This window comes from Vipera berus (genome assembly GCF_964194415.1).
Source record: "Vipera berus genome assembly, chromosome: Z".
Lineage (NCBI taxonomy): Eukaryota > Metazoa > Chordata > Lepidosauria > Squamata > Viperidae > Vipera > Vipera berus.
Window position 1 is genome coordinate 111,182,054 of NC_138205.1, and position 21,188 is coordinate 111,203,241.

The 21,188-nt window shown below is 40.8% G+C and overlaps 1 protein-coding gene across 1 annotated transcript in view; it reads left to right on the forward strand.

Annotated features, from left to right (window-relative positions):
• Nucleotides 1–2,120: 2,120 nt before the first annotated feature.
• GPR158 (G protein-coupled receptor 158) overlaps nucleotides 2,121–21,188 on the forward strand; it is a gene marked incomplete at both ends in the record, with an annotated part of 168,655 nt that continues 149,587 nt past the window's right edge. The window contains one exon of the mRNA XM_081346271.1: nucleotides 2,121–2,998. Within this exon, the coding sequence (XP_081202397.1) occupies nucleotides 2,121–2,998 (878 nt within the window). The remainder of the gene's footprint in view (nucleotides 2,999–21,188) is intronic.

The following is a 21,188-nucleotide window of genomic DNA, read 5'->3' on the forward strand; positions in this document are numbered from 1 at the left end:
AGATAATATGCTACTTTATACTGCAAATATACTTCCCTCCCTTCCCTTGTCAGAAGATGGAAAAAAATGCATGTGAAATTGAATGACTCTAAGAACTACTGAACCAAAATAGGTTCATCAGCCCTTCGAGGTAGCCAAGTTGGGAAACAGATTTGAACAGAAGTGGAATTCTATTTTATTGATATAGGTTACAGTAATAAAATCTTGAAAGCTTGTCATATTTTCCTCCATCCCATTTACATCAAAAAGAATTCTAGTGAATTCACAATATATTTCTAATGTTTTCTTCTATTCCCAGACTTAGGTCATGTTTTGCTAACTGCTGCGTTCTTGCTCCAAACTTACCTCTGGTTCTCTATAACATATCTTAACCAAGTTATATTGCATTAATATTTCTTTCAACTTTAGTAGTTGATTATTAGTAAACTCAACCAACTAGTTTGAGTCTTTCAAGACTTTTAACTTATTAGTAGACACACAAATCTGCAATGCTCCACATTTTTCAGATGCCAGCAGTGAGTCTTAAATCTGTATTATTATGTCTTGATTTGAGATCAAAACACACCATATTTGTAACACTTAACAGTCGGATGAGTGCATGCCTAAAAGATGTTGAACATTTAGATATTTAGAAACATATTACAGGATCACAGTCTTGCACTCATAGACTGGCTGTAGTCCCATTTTCTCCCTCTGGGGAGGTGAACCGCTCTTTCTCTATCACTCCCATAAGGATTTGTCTGCTTTCACTAAAACAGTAGGTGAAAATAACAGCATTTATTACATATCATCCAAATATTTAGAAGAAGAAAGGAAGGGAAGCCTGAACATTTTCCCTAGAACTCAACATATGCTATTCAACATTATTTTATTTCTCTGCCCTCTTTATTATCTTGTAAAAAGTTTTAAAACTTAAGCCAGTAGATGTCTCTGTTTTCCTGGTCTCAGATTATCTATACCTGGTTTCTTAATTAATTAATTCATTAATATAATCTGTAAGCATATAGAAAGAAGTAATCCCAATTACTGTTTTCTGGAACATCAGTGTATGAATGTACTTAAGACTCTGTGTCCATCCTTTATATCCCTTAATACTCAAGCCTAAAATTGGGTGGATAATAGGATTCTTTATCCTTGCTGCCAATTCTCTCCACGTCTTTCCTGGTACACATCTCAAGCAATTCCAAGCCAAACGGCTGGTATTCTTTCTAAGGCAGCCTCTGCAAGGTGACATGAAGCCCGTTTCTCCCTGCCTCCTCCCAGAGATTCAGCACTGGACAGCTCCCTTCTGCTCACCTAGTGGCTGCCTCGTGATTGACTGCTGAATCGGCCATAGAGCGCTCAAGGCATTCGGAGCTCACCTATGAGGGCGAGTTGCGGAAGGGAGGGGAGGTAAGAAGGGGTTGGCCATGTGGGTTAGAGCTGTCTAGTTAACAGGCAAGGGAGGAGGGGGAGTTAAGGCTGAGCTGGGAAAGCCCAGCGCTCCGGCCAGCGGGCATCTGCCCCCGAAAAACATCCCCTCCCAGAAGTCTCTCACGGCCCTGCCACTCTCGCTCCATCCCTCTCCTTCTCGGCTGCCCGGTGCACGAGCCGCAGCTCTCTCCTGTCCCCTCAGGGAGCGATGCCCGGAGACTGCGAGAGCGAGTCTGGATGCATTGCGCGGCTGGGTAGCGAAGCGGGAGGACGCGCCGCTTGATCGAGAATGGAACAGCGGCGGCAGCGAGAGGAGGACCGCGAAGCAGGTCTTTAAAATACCTTCTACAAGCGTTGTCAGCGGCAGATGGAGGATATAAAGACCTAAGCGGGCCAACGGTAGCTTCTCCTGTAGCCAGGCGCGATGTAACATGGTCTCTGAGCCAGGCGCCGCCTGCGTATTTGCCAGAACTTACCACACCAGAGAAAGCTCGCTGGACCATTGCTACAGGTGATTCGGATTCTTCCCCTCCCTCTCATCCCCCCCCTCCCCAATCCCCAAGTTCACTTGGAGCATCCTGCTCCACGAATTTTGCTTTCTTGTCTTTTTGCCAATGCTGTTGAAGTACTCACGTTTTTAAAACAAATTGGAAGTGGATTGAGTCCAGAACTTGAGAGAAGACGTTTTTCTTAGCTGAGTGGAAAAGATGGATTTGCTGTGGCTTCTTCCCATCTTACTCCTTGCTCACTTTGGGTATGTGATTGATGCCAACCAAGGACCAATGGAGCCTGGTAAAGGGAAAGCAATGAAGGAGAAGCCGTCTGTTTATAATCATGGGAAGAAGGTGGATGTACCTTTCTCTCCTCGGAGCAGATCAAGGGAAGAGAACCTAGTGTTCGCCCAGAGAATGTCCCAGGAGATTCCTCAAAACGTGGCTTCCTTCCTGTATACTGGTGATTCTTGGGAACTGAAGCAGGCCAACTGCTCTGGGCGCTATGAGCTGATGATTTTGGCTGGAAAGTCTCGCTTGGCCTCACACCCCTCACTGCACAGAGCTCTGGATGCTCTTCTCCATGCAATCAACTTTCTCAACATGATTCTGCAGAGCAATAAATCCCATGAACAGAACTTGCAGGAAGACATTGAGTGGTACCAAATTTTGATCCGAAGCCTGCTGGAAGGAGATCCCAATATCTCCAGGGCTGCCATCACCTTCAGCCTAGAACCCTTGTCCTCTGTCCCTCAAATCTTTCTCCAAGCCAGTCGGCAGAATAGCCAGATCCTGCTGCAGGACTTATCTTCAGTGGCTCATCAGTTGGCCAATGTGTCTAGTGAAACTGAGTGGTTCCATAGTCTGAAGCGCAGGTGGAGGCCACATCAACATCGAAAGGTCTCAAATTCTGGTTCTAAGGCCCAGGAAGGCAGCTTGAAAAAAAGAAATGGACATCACCCTGCAGAGAAGAGTCATATCAAGTGGTCCTCCCCATACCTGGAGTGTGAAGATGGAAATTACAAACCTACCTGGCTAGTTACACTGTCTGCTGCTTTTTATGGGTTGCAGCGAAATCTCCTTCCTGAATTCAGGTAGGAGTTCTGAATTTTATTAGAATATTGATTTTTAAAAGCACATCTGAATTAGCAGTAACTTCAGTGAGGATTAATTCAGTGAACAGAAAATATGAACAAACCAATGCCTATCTTCCTCAGTCTTAGCCTGTAGATGGTAATACTTCAGCAATCTATAGTGCAATCCTACACATATATGCCAAGGTATAAGTTCCATGGAACTAGCAGAATTTATTCTTAGGAATATAGATATATTTTTAATATACAAGTTGGACTTCACACCTCATTTTTAAAAGTGTAGAAGAAGCTTCCTTTTTTAAAAAAAAGTGCCCAGTTTGAAGTTAGCAACACACTCCTCTAGGGATGAAAGTCCTTTGGTGTTTTTTGTATGGACTCTGATGTGGGATTACTACGTTAAAGAAAATCCCCATATAACCAACCATGGAAAGCTTAAGAAAAATGGAAGCAGAAGTATATGCTTCCTCATGCTACCTAAGTTTATTGGGGCTAAATTCCATAGGCTGTAAAAGAGCTGAAGTTAATTCAGGCTGGCCTGAGTCATTAGTTACAATGAGATGATATTCAGTTTGCTAAGTTAAATTTCACATTGTTTTCAGGGTTTGTTCTATAATGGGGGTGGGGAATTTGTAGTCTCCCAATGTCGTTCCACAGCATTTTTCAAGAAGCCCAAACATGATGTGGGATATTGGGAACTGTAGTTCACTCTTACTTGGAGATCTCAAAGTTCCAATATTGTAACCACAGTAATGGTTAATTTATTCTGGATTAGAGTTTTAACAGTAAGTGCTTTTGCCAGTCTTGCACAGTTTAAACTAACTCCAACCTCCCCTTCTCCCCCAGATTGGTATTCTTAGTATTTACATTTTCAAATATCTGTTCATGAAGCCCATAGAAATGAAATGCTTAATATCCATTATATTAACAGCAGCAAAAAAATGCTAATGTAGCCAGAGTATCATTTTTAATGCATTAGCAGAGATATACACTAGCTATATTTATGAAAAATGATTAACCTGGTTACTGAATTCATTTTCTGGACTTGCATAATAGAGAGACCATAAATTAACCACGTGACCTGGTTGAATATATTGTGTGAAAACACCTATGATACTGAGCTGCAAACAACAGGCTTTGTCAGGTCTGGCCATTCCCCATCTTTCAATTGGCCAGGCATTTCAACTAGGAAAGGAAATCTTTCCTCCTGTTTACAGAAAGCTGTTTGGGAACACAAGCATATCCTTATACCCCAGATTCAATTGTGAGCTACCTCTAAATGTTCTAATCTTTCAGCTCCTCCAGGCCTTTCTGCTGGTTTCTGCCCTTTTTCCTTCATTGTTGTAGATGCTCACAGATTTTGCCTGGACTGTGCATGTATGTGTATATGTATATGTGGTGTACACACACACACACACACACACACACACACACACTGTTTGTAGTGGCTTTCCTCCAGAAGTATGTTGCTTTGGTCAGAGTGAAGCATTATATTTGCTTATGTAGTGTACAATCAATAATATTTACACAAACCTATGATGATGTCCTGCATATTTGCTCAGGCCTATTGAAATAGAAGCCTCTTTAAAGAAAAGTTTTAAATATGTTTTTTAAGAATCCAAAGGGTTGAGAGGTGCTATTCACCCTCTGTAGTATCATAATAAAGTCATCCAAATAACTTTCAAATATTTCATGAGATTTATATTAAAATAGGTTATAGCCTATTTTTACGAAGGGCTGAGAATTATGCAATTATGGAATTACAAAGGAACATATAGGCCCTTTTTACCTTCTGCACCATGCAAGAATCCAGATTAAAGCATCCTTGTAACTTCCTTCCTTCCTTCCTTCCTTCCTTCCTTCCTTCCTTCCTTCCTTCCTTCCTTCCTTCCTTCCTTCTTTTCTTCTCAATTGCACTGGGGCTTTCTTTGGCTTCTTGCTATTTTTGTCAGTAAGTCGTAACCTGGGAGGTATCACCATCAGAGATCCTTCAGTTTGGATTAGAAAATATGTACACCCAACTGCAAAGCTAATTTTTGCTCAATTTTTCTGAATTTCAAATAAATTTTACCATTATGAAAGGAGTGGGTAGATTACTGTTCAATCATAGATGCTTCACTTCTTATATATCTTTCCATGAGTATATCCTGATTAAAGTGTAATCATGTGCTGTGGAATTCCATGGATATTTCTGTTTTGGATATAACTACTACTAATAATAATTTCATTCTTAAACTAACAATATTGGCTGTGGTGGTTTGAATAGTAATACAACCTTATAAACTTTGTTAACGCAATATGTGCAGACTAAGTGCCCAGTAGAGGTTATCGTGGTAACAACTGCAAAATGTTTTCTAGTTACAAAGTTTAATCTTGGCCACAACACAGTTAATCAACACATAGTTTCTTCTCTTAACTCAAAGATGTTATCTGAAAAAAAAAAGCTGAGAAATTTTAACACTGTACGTGTTTTCTTGGAAGGATATTCTTCAGGAATGCTAGCATATGCATGAGCTATGCTTAGAGAGTTTTTCTAATTTGAGAAAAATTTTCATAATTTTGCAGCAATGTTGCGATCATTTTTCTTTTCACAACCACTCACATTAACAGTTTGCAATTGCAGGAAAGATCTATCAGTAATTTTATAATGCAAATGAAATTATGATGAGAAACAGAATTAAGGACTGATGATGCAAAAACATTTTAAAAGTCTCCTGTAGGGCATAACCTGTATCGGTAGCTTCTTCACATAATCCCAGAAGCATTTTTTTTGGCATCCCCCAAGTGACTTAACTGCTGTTGTTTTCTCAATATTCAGAATTTTTCATGAGCTAAACAGCATACCACCAGCTGCCCAAGTACAAAAACTGCTGTCCGTCCATCCATCCATCCATCCATCCATCCACCCACCCACCCATCCACCCACCCACCCATCCATCCATCCACCCACCCATCCATCCATCCATCCATCCATCCATCCATCCATCCATCCATCCATCCTTGTCTTTGCTTCACTGTGTTTGTTTTCATGGTGAAATGGCTGGTGGGGAGGGGAAGAACCATCTGGTCATCACTCATTTTAAGAAGCCTGGTGGCACAGTGGCAAGACCATATGGTGCCCACTTCTAGTAATTTAAGCTCTGTAAAAAGGTGGCAGGGGGAGATAAACTGCCTGCTCTGAAGCTTTTGCTTTAATCCTTCAAAAAAAAATTGCATTACTCATTTGACTGAATTATAGAGTTGCTTTTGATAACTTGCAAAGCCATGAAATAGAGGCTTGTGGCATCATTCCCAAATAAGTGCCAGCCAAATGCATAGAAGAGGCCTTAGACACCATGATTTTCCCAGGAAGAAAAAAACATGCTTTATATATTGATTTCCCAATTCAGGACAAACTCATGTAATAATGTATCTGTTGTAATAGACTAAATATCAATGCAACCTTGGGATGGGATGGAGCTTTCTTGACTTCTATAACTGCACAGGTCTCAACTTTCAAGGGCTATTCTAAGGAGACCAGAAAGGCCAGGGGATCTTTATCTTATTTGATTGTTATTAATTGAATTGATTGACTACATTGTCCATTTTAAAGATCAGCTAAATACTAGTATTATTAATGGGTCTAATTGTATTCAGTACACTAATTCATCTGGAATTTTTATGAATGATAGATTACTTCAATGCTTCATTTTTGCATTTTTGGAAATTGCTGAGAATCTTTGGAAGATCTGATGGCACACAAATGCAATCAATTAAAAAAAAAGAAAATCTGAGACCAGGTCATGGGCACTCTCCTAAAATATTGGCAGGCGTGACCGGTCCATTCGTAGTCTGATTAATGTGCGGCATTAAGACACTGCAGCAGTTCTGTAGAATATTACTTGCTGTATCATTGCTTTTTGCAATTCTTGTCTTAGACTTCTCCCTTCCCTCCATGGAACTTTTTTGATTTCAGAAGAATTCCTGGGGGGAAAAAACATTGGAGATAGCGGTGCTTTGTTTTCTAACATAAGGTCTTCCCATTTAAAAACTATTGCTTTAAAATGCAATGTATCAAGTAAGTCAGAGAATAAGTATAAGTGTGAAAGAGGGGACTCATTAGCACCCCAAGATTCACATTGCAGTTTTCTACAAATAGACAAGTCATTGGAGAATGGTAGCTTGTTTTATGTTTTTGTTTATTTTGGAATAACCTCTGCAGAAATGGTTAGAGTTAGGTTCCTGCAGGCCAAATTGCTGACTTCCATAAAGGGGAAGCCAAAGCAGAAAAAGCTTTGTGCCCAGGACCTGCCAAATGAAACTCCTAGCTGATGGGATCCTCAGTTTGTCCTCTCTGCTGCATCTCTTCTGAGTTATCTCTGCTGAGTTATATTAGTCTACAGAGATTACATTTTTTTTGAAAAGTGATAACCTTACTTGCTTACTTACTTTCTTGCTAGTGAAGATGATTCACATGAAGCCCTAAATTAGCCCATTATATAGTTATGAACTGCGAAGGAGAGGTAGCCATGCTTCAGATAAGTCCTGGAAATCTTATTAATCTGGTTTTAAGATGGTATAATAGTATGTGGGAAAGGCCTTAGGGGCCTGGAAGAAGAGATGTTATCTAGAGAACAGCCAGATAAAAGAGACTATAGCTCACAGCTGGGTACTGGGCAGGGCACGAAGCTCAAAAGAGACCTTCCCCTAGTATCTCAGGAAAATTGTTCTTTCAGACTTGCAAGACTTTTGTTACTGAAGTTTTACAATAAAGGAAAAATATCATTTTCTTAACTTATATTGCCGTGTTTCCTCTTTGGCCAGCCTGGTAAGATTGATAGATTGGAACACCACCTCAAGTCAAGCTTAATTCATAGAATTACTTAGAGAAGTCCACATTATTTTTAGCATATGGATTTGGTTTGCCATTCCCTTCCAAATCTAGCTCATAGTTTGGATTTCTAATGTATCCCACCCAAATATGAAACTTGGTTCAGCTCCTGTTCATACACTTTTCTTGGCAAAACTCTGGTTGTTATTACCTTCCCTATAATATTTTTTCACTTCTCAGCTTCTCTGATTCCCCGGTGATGATGATGATAACTTTATTGTCACTTTGAATGTACACCAATCGGCATACATCAAAATGAAATTTCGTTGCATACAGCTCTCAAAGGGTCACCACCTCCAATATATACTCCTTGTTCGTGGCCCGCTCAAATTTCACATTGTCCATTTTAGTCTCTAGGGAGTGAACGATGGCAAACAGGATAGATGGAAATGGGGCTCCATGTGGATTAGCCCTCAAATTCGCTTGTATTCCGACAACCTCACCTTCTTTCCTTTTTCTGATCCCGACTCTTCCACCTTTTCCTTAAAGAGGCCTTGCTTCTTTTCGCCCCTGGAGCACGCTGCCGCCGCCACCAACTCCTCCAAAAGCCTCTCTCTCTTCCTCTGGGTCTGCCGACAGCCTCATCCAGTTCCTTCACTCCATAAGCTCCAGGTCCTCTCCTCCTCTGCCTCCTCTGGAAACAGCCCTGATTTGCAATAGAATCCATCAGTGGGCCAGCAGTCAGATCTTGCTGCTGGCAGAACAAATTCAAACAGTGCCAACGACTTTTTTTTTATTAAAGAGTTTTACAAAAACAAAATTTTACAATATATCCCCAAATCCCTCCCACCCCAAACCCACCCACTTCCCCCCCACTTCCCAGAGCTAAATACAGGATTATAGTTACAATAATCATATTCTAAATAAAAATTATGCATAATATACAATTAACCAAATTCATAATGCGCTTTAACTCTCTTTTAACATAACTACCAACAACGTACCAATAACAATATCCCACTAAAATCTACTCATAAGCTAAATGGTACTTTTTAGTCCCATATTTGTTTTGAATATAATTTATCCATCTCCTCCAAACTGAAATATATCTTTCCTGTGAATGATCCTTCAGATAAGCAGAAATCTTAGACATTTCTGCAAGATTCGAAACTTTAAACACCCATTCTTCTACAGTGGGCAAACTATCCTTCTTCCAATATTGTCCCACCAGTGACAAAAAATTCTTTCATATGTTCTCTACATTTCTGCAAGAACAAGTCATTTGTAAATAAATTCTCATTCAGCTTCCAGGATCTCCTACTAGTGTCTTCAGCAAAGAACTCCAACCAAACAGGACTATGGTCAGACATTGTCCTAGGAAAAACCCAGATTGTTGGGGGCAATAAGCTGACTTTGTAATAATGCCGCTGGGGGGGGGGAGAAAGCCCTAATAAGCAGGCATATACATAGAATGAAGGCTATTGCTAATCACATTGGTTTGTGCTTAAATTGTAAGCCACCCTGAGTCTTCGGAGAAGGGCGGGATATAAATGGGATTAAAATAAATAAAATAAAATAAAATAAAAAAAACATTCTTAACTGAAGAGGAAAGATCAGTAGTAATCAAAATGAAGTCAATCCTGGAAAAAGATTTATGTCTATCCGAAAAAAAAGTAAAATCTCTGTCTGTCATATTCCTTTCCCGCCATACATCTCTTAATTCCAGATCTTCCTTCAAATCAAAAAAAGCTTTCAGACAAAAAGGCAAAGTCTTTCCTCTTTCTAAGAATTTTTGAAGGTATCTCCTTTAAGATCATAATATCTTGGCCTGCAATCTGAAATTTTCCCCGATAAAAAGCCTGGATAATAGAATTTCTGGTTGATCTCCTGGAAAAATAAATCACTACGTCTCTAGGTAGACTTTTTTGCCTAGCAATCCAGGAGTTAACCCTAAATGTCTTATCCATTTCCTTAAGTAGTTCTTCAGGTTCCCATTTCAAAACAGGAGCCACTGCTTGCGCTATTTCCCATTCCAAATTTTCTTTAGGATTCTCTTTGAGGCCTCTGATACGCAAAGCAAACTCCATGTTCTTATATTCTGATATAGTAAGGTCGTCTTCTGTTCTGTCAATCTTGGCCTCTGCTCTATCAATCTTCTGCTCAGCATCAGTAATTTTATTTTCCAAATTCTCCACATACTCCATAACTGAGTCCACACGAACATCCAGGCGTTCTATATGTGCAGCTAAACCCTGGAGTGCAAGCACTATATCTTCCCTCATCTGGTTGTTTTGATTCTTTATTTCTTGTTGCAAAACTTGCGTTGACTGCATCACAACTTGCTGAATGTAAATGCAGGAGGTGGGGGAGAGGGTGGTTGTACTGTAGGTTTCATCGAAGTCTGCCCTGCAGCTTGTGGTATAGGTGAGGAAATAACATTCTTAGAAAGCGGGGGCCCTCCCCCACATCTCGCAGCCATCTCTTAGGTTTCGATTTCCTCTTTCACCCAGCAGAATCAAAGTTCAAGAAAGAGGGGAAAAAAAGGAAGAAAAGGAAGAAAAAATAACAATTCTCCCAAAGTTCTTAACCTTCAATAGGAAGAAAAGGGAACAGGCTTTCAAATACACAAAATCCGATACTGGATAAAGTCAGTTGCAAATTGTATCTCTTGCTTTGTAGCAAAATATAACAATTTTCAAACGCAGTCACTTCACACAGGAGAGAAATATTCCAGCGCCATTTTTACTCCATTTCAAACTTGAAACTTGAAGAAGATAATGAACTGAGTTAAAGTTGAAATCCAATTTGAAAATACAGATCTTCCTGCTTTGCTCTGCCTGCTTTCCAAAGGAACAAAATACTCACAGTCCCCTCTAAGCAGCAGGTGCAGTTGTCGCGTCTTGTTCCACTCCTTTTGGAGCGAAGACGTCCTGAGAGCGGAGAAAGGCTGGGCTCCGAGGGAGCTCACCCTGTTATCCCCAAAACTACTTGGGAGAATCGCAGGGGAGCTCTACCTCTACCCAGTCCAGCTCGCCTCTCCCTCTTCTCCCGAGGGAGAAGCTCCAGCACCGCGGAGCAGCTGATTTTCGCTGCCTCCGGGCGTTTTGACACTTCCCAGGATCGGGCGGCTTCAGAACGCCGCCATTCGGCGCGGCAGCGCTACCGGAAGCCAGTGCCAACGACTTTTAACGGTCTCACCAACAGTTCCAAAACAACTAGAAACTCGCCAGGCCAGCAAAGATTGTCGGTCGTATGTCGTATGTTACCTTAGTTCCACCATGTTGCTCAAACACATTAAAATCTTCCTGATCATGTGGCCTATAGCCCTTACTATCCCTTCCAAAACTATTCGCCTTCAAGAACCAATGCAGCCGCAGCCATTCCAGGCGCCGCCATCTTAGAATGCTCTCATCAAAGAACCAAATAAAGTGAATATACTTAGGGGTTTGTTTGTTTGTTTGATCCATCATGTTAAGATTGCTACCATTTGTTTAGACTAATCTTGTTCTACCTGATCTTAAATAAGTGAGTAAATATATGTTTAAAGAAAAATAGTGAGCATCCTGCATTGCTGTTCTGTAGATATTCTAGAAAGAATTTTGGCAAATGCTCTGTCTGTTCCTAGCAACCTCATTTTTTATTTTTTTTTTACTTGTGCCAGTACTGGCATTAATATTAGGCAGAATGATATATGAGATCTATAAATGACCAATATTCTATTTTGTTCTTTCCAATGATGGCAACTTATGCAGCCATTTGTGAAATGTTTGCTATTGAAATTCAAGGGCACAATTTCTGGAAATTTAGAAAAGCAGGACTGAGGATCACACAAGTCTGCTCCTGTAGGTTGCTCAAACCCTGGATTACAGCAAGGCAGTTTTTACTATTCTTGGTGAAATTTGCTCCATTGCAAAAAAGTTAGTCTGTCCACAGAGGCTGATAGATTCTATTGGATTCCAGTCTGTTCTTGAAGAAGTTTTCTTGAAGCTGACTGTCACTCCATCAGTGGCATGACTGATGCATAGAATAACAGTCTCCTTGGAAGCTTGACACAGTAGCTACTGAATGCCCAACAATTTAGAATTTAGAGTGGTCATGGATGCTGTAAACAGTGAGGGTAGACTGAGCCATAGTAGAGCAGGTTAAGAAACAAATCCAGTTGGATATAGTGGAGATTTCATAAGGCCTATGCTGTGCCTCTCAGGAGGAGCATTTTGTCTCTATAAACCATGAAAGGCTGATATTAGGCCGATAACCCAAGTTCTTGCTGATGCTCATATGCCACCTGAGCTACATTTTGAATACTTTGCACTATTCTTCTTAGATAACATCACTTAGATGTCTATTGGGATAGATATCACTTGGAATGATGTCAGATTTGGAATTATCATCCATTTCCTTATGATACTCAACTATACTTCTTCTGGATCCATTCTTTTAAATCATCCCAAGCTCTGAAGGTATCCAGGCTTTAAGGAACTGGATATGGGAGAATAAGATGAAACTAATTTCAGGATTTAGAGCAGGGGTCTTGAAACCTGTCCTTTTATGACTTGTGACTGGGAGTTGAAGTCAACAAAACATAAAAGGGCCGAGTTTGAAGATCCCTGATTTAGAGGGACAGAATTTAGGTTTCAGAACATATTTCTGTTCAGGGCAGAGTTGCAATCCCCTTTAAGGAGAAGGTTGAAGTTTTGTGGTCTTTGGGGATACAGCACTAATACCAGAGAGCCCCATAATATCAGTAGCAAGGAGACTTGCCATTTGCCCATTCTGAAATTATAAAAAAACATTCAGCTGATAAGTATGTGTTGGATTAATCTCTTGGATTATTGGCAGAATAGTTCTTAAGTTCTGCCCAGATCTCTGCTAGACTACACTGAAACAATTTCATGGAATACTTATTGTCTTCTGAGATACTACAATCTAGGACTGGACTCATATTTATTTATTTTTGCAAGGCCATTTAATTCCATAGTTCAAACTTTTATATTCTCTATTTGCTGTTGCTACTGCTGCTGGTAGTATTATTATTTATCTATATTTTGATGGATGCCAGCTTTGTTTCCCTTTACCCTTGTAAGCTATCCAGAACTATTAACAGACTCAGCGATGCGTAACTTTTCTAAATAAATAAATAAATAATAGGTAGGATAATTTTGTCTGAATATTTACTAGCTGAATCTTATAGCTGAATTGAATGTTCAGAATGTTTAAAAGATATTATGGAAGAGGAACAATTTTTACCAAACAAAACACAGTGTGATTTGAAAGTGGCTTTAATAATAAAAGGCTACAAAAATGACATGGAAGAAAATGTTAAATGTATATCATTTGGATATACAAATGAAATCAGCTGATGTCTTAAGGTATAGAAATAACAAACCAAAAGATAACTTTCCTATATTGGACTTACAAAAGATCTTATTAAAGTTTTGAAGAATGTTTTGAGAAGGGACAAAGGCATTTTTTTTTAAAAAAAATCAAGTTTTAGGTCAGTATTTGAAAGTTCTAAAGATCATTACTGTTAAAAATAAAAAGAAGAATATAAAGTTGGTTTATTTGATCAAGATTAAATAGCTACAGTATATTATTATCTCTGGTAAACCTTAATAGAATGTTGCTAACCAGGACTGAACCATGAATATTTGTTTAAATATTAAATATTTGTTTATAGATGAAAATGAGATATGAGAATAAGAGACAATTTGTTGAATTTTAAAAGAATTGATGTTGCCAAAATTGTTTATGCTTCTTATGAGGGGGAAGTCATTTCTTATATATTTCTTTTCTTTTTCTTTACTATATTCTTATTTTTTCCTTTTCTGTTTTTCTTTGTTTTTTCTTTTTCTGCACTTTTATTTTTATTTTTTTATTACATATTTGCTCTTACCTTTCTAATTTTACTAGAAAAAACAGAAAATTCAATTAAGGTGATCCATTCACATTTGGAAAGAATAAAAACAAAGGGGAAAAAGATTCCCATGTCATTATATTATTACTATTAATCACCACGCATGCCTTCAAAAATAGGCTTTTAATTTCTCTTTCTCAATGTTATTGAATGATAATGATGCTTTAAAACACCTCCAAAGTCCTTTGGTAAGTCTCTTAAGAGTAAAAGAAATGAAATATTCATCTTTATCCCCTTAAAAATAATGTGGCACTGAATTTTTCCTTCTCAAAAAAGCCTCTGTGCACCATCTGTTAGGGACATATTAAAATTCTTCCTGATTTGCTCTTTCCCATTTCATTGCTTGGAAGGAGAAATGTAACCTTTCAATAAATAAAGCACCAACGTTTGATATCCTTTCCAGCTTATCTCTGAGTTCCAACATGTAAAGCAAAATGTGCTGCACATTTTAAATTATTATTTTAATTTTTCTCTTTTCAAAGGGAACAAGCTGTTTTCACATTTAAGGGCAAGGGTAGGAAGATCTGACTGGCAAGAAATCAAGCAATATTTATAATGCCCAGGTGTTTGACAATAAGCAGTAGTAAAATGAGTCTTAGCTTAAGGCTCCAAAGCATTGCTAGAATTCTGAAATTGGAGAAGGTGAAACCAAGAACTGGATTATTTTGATTTTCTTTTTTTGTTTGTTTCTGATACTTGAAGCAAATCGATGGACTCTAATTCTTTAATACTGAAATATTTCATATGTGTTGCATCTTGCCCTGTGGAACAGGTACACGCAATGCACTTTTATCTTTTATTGCCATGCAATGAAGAAAAACCTCTTAACTTTCTATATAGCTTTTAAAAGATGAATGAGTTATGATTTGAAGAGACATTATTTTGGGTACCTGCTTAAGTATTTAGGGCATTAAAGGTAGCAGCAGTATTTGGACTTGGCTTGGAAACAGACAATCTTCCTAGTAGAGATCTGTACTGGTAACTGGAAAGCCCCAATACTAGTCCATCCTCAACTGTGGAAGGTCATTTTCTGGGCAAGTCTTTCTCTCTCAGCCTAACCTTCCACAGAGTGATGTAATGCAATCAAACAAAAATTAAAAAAAATTGCATTGTAATGGAATAAAACAGGAAGAAGCCCCTTTAGTGCCACATGTTATGCTCTAGTGCAAAAGGTGGGATACAAAGCTAATTAATATATAACTTGTATGTCTTAATCTATTGTTGGCTTGGAAATTCTGGGAACTGAAGTTCACACCCGTTGGAGTTGATAAGTTTGAAAAACATTGCCAGTGTTTTAATAGGTGCTTTCAAAATGGAAGCTTTCAGGTTATCTTTAATGCCAGTCTTATGGTCCACCTTTTATATAATCCATCTGGAAGGTTACCATGGCATAGAGCACTGTGGCCAACTCCCTCTCTTTCCCATGAAGGGATGCAGTGAGCTAGCCAGGTAAAAACACTTGGAGTTTTTGAGACTGTTTCACCAGAAGTCCCCAAACTTTCTCTTGGCTCTCAGCGGCATTTCTTTGCATCTGAAATGCTCTTCTTGTGGCGAGGAGTTGCTACTCATCCTCATATCACCAGCTGAAAATAATTCCGGCTCAATTTAATGAAAGAAAAAATAATTCAAGGCTTTTATATATGTGAACGTAGGAAGCTACAATAATTTTCAGTCTTCACATTTAACAAATCTTGCCTACCTGCATAAAGAAATATTCAATCTTTGCTGTTTCCCTGACTAGTAAAATTAGCCAAGCAATAATAAGAAAAATAGCAAGCTCCTCTGATCTAGTTACTGGGAAATTCCTGGCTATACCCAGGGCCATGTAATATATCTGAAGACACATTAGAAACTAGCATAATCTCAGTGTCAAGATAGATTTCAGATCAGATCATTGAAAATGCTCCCAAATGGTCCTTGGGGATTCCCTTCTACAGGTGGATACTAATTCATAAGTCTGCAGCATTATACTCTGCTTGATTACATTTATTTTTAGTGAAGACTGCTGTCCTTTCTAAAATGCACACTGATAATACTGTTAATACATCTGCTCGGTTTTACTAGAGGAAGAGAATAATATTAGTAGAAGATGAACTGCAGAGTGAGGACAGCGATCAAGTTATATCCTCCACATGTCTTAATATAGTGGCCAATTCATGATATCCCCCACAGCATTTTCACTTCTTCATTGATTACAATTTGCCAATGACCTTTCATCTCCCTCTAGTTAAGAATTATTGTTTCCACATAAGTATCCAGGCAGTTCATTTGTTCTATTTATACCTTGTTTCTCCACAGTTCAGGGGCTTTTGATGTTTTATGAGACCACTTTTTATTTATCAGGTTTTTTTTATCATTTTCAAATATTTGTGTATAATGGATCATGCTTATTTAAGATATTAGAAGTTTCTTTTCTAAAAAATACACATACTGGGGAAGTAGATAGAGGACTCAATTGAGCCAAGCAGTTTCTACTGCTAAAATTTAACCATTGTTGCCACCACAAAACTGACATATTGTGTGAAAGAAAATCCCCGCTGATCAGTGGAGGTGGGGTGGCAAACTGTCCCCAGATAAAGGCAATAATGGTATGTTCTACCACAGTCATGTCTATAGCAGCAATTTGAAGAACAGTTGCAGGAATTAGGTGTGTCTAGTGAAAAGAAGGACTAGGGACAACATGATAGGAGTTTTCCAGAATTTGAAGGGCTGCCCTAAAGAAAAGGGGGGGTCAACGTATTTTCCAAAGCACTAGAAAGCAAGACAAGAAGCAATGGATGGAAACTAATCAAGGAGAGAACCAACCTAAAACTAAGGAGAAATTTCCTGACAGTGAGAACAATAAACCAGTGGAACGGCTTGCCTACAGAAGTTGTGAGTGCTCCTTCACTGGAGGCTTTTAAAAAATGTCTGGATAGCCATTTGTCTGAAATGATGTAGGCAGAGACCCTATATCATTGCAGTATCCCCTTGATCACGTGATCAAAATTCAGATGCTTGGCAACTGTCAACTGTGTTACTAACAACTACAAGGATTCACTTAACCACTGTGACAAGAAGGGTGGAACAGATCTGTTGCTCTGTCTGCCGTTATATCTCTGAGTCTTACTGGCAAGGTTCTGGGTTTGGCTACCAGGAGAAAATTACTCTCTCAGTTGACTACCAATGATATTTTGGGGGCAAAACTCACTTAACAACTGCCTCAATTAGTAACAGAAATTTTGGGCTCAGTTGTGGTCATGTTGAAGACTACCTGTATCTATAGAGATATAACCATAGTTTGGCAAGAATCTGTGAATTGGGTGTAAGCAAACAAAGACTTGAATTCAATTGGATCTGATTATCTTGTCTCTGGGCTTGGGCTGATGAAGATCCTCTCAAATGTCATGTTGCCACTTTCAAAAGTCTACAAAGACGACAAAGTTCCATGACTCTGAAGGGCAACAACATGTGCAAAACACCAGCTATTGTCAGAGCAGATATTCTAGATGTGGACAGATTTTTATTATATGTAAAAATATTTCAAACATTAAAATGATTGATAAGCCACCTACTTTTCTTGTTATAATCTCAGTGAATATTATGGTTCATTGATTTTCTTCAAATATTTCACACAGGATGTGTCTCATTTTCATATAACTCTAAGACTTTATAAAGTGTTATTGAAGATACTGTAAATCTAGAGCAAGTCAGTGGACCAGTACCGGTCCATGGCATGCCATCAACTGGTCTGCACAAACAAGCAAAGCCCCATCCACAAGATGCAGGCAGCACACAAAACCATGCATCCTCCAGTCCATGGAAAAATCTCTCTCCATGGAAACATTCCCTGGTGCCCAAAAGGTTGAGGACCTCTACTTCAGAGGGTTACCAATTGCCCATCCCAATTCTAGGAGATCTGATGTAGATTGATTATTGGCAGTTTGAAAGTACACATGCTGAAATCTCTAACAAGATAGAAGATGACATTTTCTAGGTTTATAGTAGGTTTAGAAGTGTGAGGGCAAACTGTTCAAGCTTAAATCTCAAATTCATTGAGTGTTAACTCCACATAAATCAAATCCAAACTTATCCATATATATATATGGATAAACCTGTAGGCTCAATTATTTCTACAGTATAGATCTACTCCAGTCATGGTGAACCATTTTCCAATGTTGAATTACATTTCCCAGCATCCTCTATGTAGTGTATGCAGGTTCTGAATACACGTGAGGGGTCAGTGAATTAAGGAGGCACAGAGCTGGACAGCTCTGCGCAGGAACAGCAAGCAGGAAGAGCATTTGGGAAGCCAGAACAAAGAGACAGCGTGCGGCGGGAGAGCCGGATTTAAAGGGATTGGCTGACCAGCCGACAGGACGCTTGGATTTTAACCCATTGGCCAGGCAGTTATCTGGCAAGGTATAAATGAGGGCTGAAATCCTTTGTTCCCCAGTTCGGCCATGTTCCTCAATAAAGCAATGTAACTCCTGAACCTGTGTCATCTCCGATTCTTGAACCCAACTTAACAACTGGCGATGAAGGTGGGATAGTTCTGAAGGATGGTAGGAACCTCAACTGACTGGAAAATCACCACCTGCATCGGATCAGAATGGAAGGAACGCACGAGATGTCCCAGGACAGTCAGGCTCAAATGGCTCAGGTGGGTCCAGCTCCCATGGTTCAGGTCAGTCAAGCCCCCACGGCACCGGTCAGTGTAGCCCCCACTTTTAATAGCGCTCGTCCCAAAGAGTGGGAGGCATTTGTGGGACAGTTAGAATTTTACTTCATTGCCAATAATATTACTGAGGACAGGATCAAGGCGGCCACCCTGCTCAGCACATGTGGGAAGGACATTTATCAATTAGCCGTGGGCCTGTGTGCGCCCACAGCTATCAGGGCGGTGAAGTATGATGACCTTATGGATAAATTAAATCAGTATTTTAACCCGCACATGTTGGAAGTGGCATGGACGTTCAAATTCGAAAAAAGGAACCAGCGGCCGGGGGAGTCAGGGTCTGCATTCATGGCTGCAGTCAGGCAGGCGGCTCGCCTGTGCAACTTCAATGACTTAGAGAGGAGATTGCGGGACCGAATCGTTTGCAGGCTCAGAGACCAGAAATTGAGACAAAAGCTGCTGGCCAGACCGTGTCTAACCCTCAAGTCGGTGCAAGAAGAGGTATTAGCCTGGGAGCTAGCTGAAAAGCCAGAGACATCTGACGCCAGCCGCAGCAGCCAGGGAGGCACCATCCATAAGACGCACGGGGCAGAAAGTACCAGCGAGGAGGAACTAGCGGCCAAAGTAGACGTGGTTCATCTACGACCCCCCCATCCATCCGGATGGCGCAGGAGCCCAAAAGGACAATGACCAGCATCAACAACACCCGCCACCAACAGCCAGGACAAGAGATGCTCCGGGTGCAAAGGCTGCATGTTCTGACAGAAATGTGCTGGTTGTGGGGAGAATCATCACTGCTCTACCTGCAAATTTCAGGGAGCCAAATGCCAAGCATGCGGCAAGACGGGACACATCGCGTCCGTCTGCCGGAGCCAGAGTTGAGACGCGCTACATGAGGTGGACACTGAAACTCACCAGCCGGCAGGTACCGGGGGTCCGAAGCGCAGAGTGCCTATCAGCTATACCAAGAGCAGATGGGCGGTTTGTAACACGGGGGGTTCTCAATCCCTCACCCCCAAAATTAAGCTAGAGGTGCACCTCCAAGGAGTTCCATGTAAAATGGAGCTGGACTCAGGCTCCGCAGTCTCAGTCATTTCATATGAGACTTATAAGCTCACTGGCAGCCGGAGCGGCCAGCGGGTTCCCTTGAGGCCATCTAGCATTACCCTTACTGATTGCCAGAATACGCTGATACAAGTCTGGGGGAAGGCCACCTTCTCTGTGAGGTACAAGGGTTTCCAGGGGCCTTTGCACATCCTAGTGGTCAAGGGACAGAGGACCAGCTTGTTAGGGTTAAGCTGGTTCAAAGCACTGGGAATCCGCATCGTTGGAATTCACCAGACACAGACTGAGACACCCAGCATCGAATCCGTGTGCAAGGCATTTGCAGACGTATTCAATGGAATGCTAGGAAAATACACAGGTCCACTGATTGCATTCAAATTGAACCCCAACGTTCAACCAATCAGAATTAAGCCCCGGAGAGTACCGTTCGCCCTTAAGCATAAAATTGAGCGGGAACTCGACAAGCTAGTCGCACAGGGGGTTTTGCACCCGGTAGAGGGGGCAGAGTGGGAGACCCCAATTGTCACCCCGCTCAAGGCAAATGGTGACGTCAGGATCTGCGCTGATTATAAATGCACAATCAATAAATCGTTGAACCCCCATGCATACCCAGTACCCACAGTTAGCAGCATCCTAGCATCACTCCAGGGAGGGGCCATTTTCGCTAAGCTGGATCTCGCTCAGGCTTATTTACAGCTCCCGGTCAACCCAGAGACTGCTGCTGCGCAAACAATAGTCACCCACAAGGGGGTGTTCCGGGTAGACCGGTTGCAGTTCGGAGTCAGTGTAGCTCCAGGCATCTTCCAGGAGGTGATGGAGCGAACACTTAAGGGCATACCGGGCGTCTGCCCGTATTTCAATGACATCCTCATAGCAGGGGACTCAGAGGGGTTTTTGGCAGAACGACTGCAGGCTGTTCTGGGTAGATTTCATGCTGCTGGCCTTAAGCTTAAGAAAGAGAAGTGCTGCATTGGAGTGCCTGAGGCAGAATTCTTGGGGTTCAGGATTGATGCTGAGGGGGTTCACCCTGCAGCATCTAAGGTGAAAGCAATCAAAGAGGCCCCCACACCAAAAAACAAGGCTGAGCTGCAAGCTTTCCTGGGGTTACTTAATTTCTATCATGCTTTCCTACCCCACAAGGCTTCAATCGCTGAACCCTTGCATAGGCTATTAGATAAGAAATCAACTTGGAACTGGACCAAGGCACATGACACCAGTTTCCAATCTCTAAAAAACCTGTTGGCAAGCAATGCCACCATCACCCACTTCATAGAAAATAAACCAATTTGCATTGCTTGTGATGCTTCTCCTTATGGAGTGGGGGCTGTGTTGAGCCACCTAGAGGAGGATGGCAGACAAATTCCTATTGCATATTACTCCAGGACCTTGTCAGCAGCAGAGCAGAACTATGCTCAGATAGACAAGGAAGCCCTGGCAATAGTTGCTGGAGTAAAGAAATTGCATGATTATTTGTGTGGGAGGAATTTCACCATCTTTACAGACCATAAACCCTTGCTAGGTCTGTTTACCACAGATAAGCAAACCCCACAGATCTTGTCACCCAGTATGCTCCATTGGTCCATCTTCCTTTTGGCTTAGTCTTGTAAACTAGTGCACAAGCCGGGCAAGGAAATGGGCCATGCAGACGGGTTAAGCAGACTTCCTCTTAACAACACGGAACCAGATCCAGCACCAGCAGCCCAAATATTAGCCATTCAAGATCTGCCTGAATGTCCTCTCAGTGCCT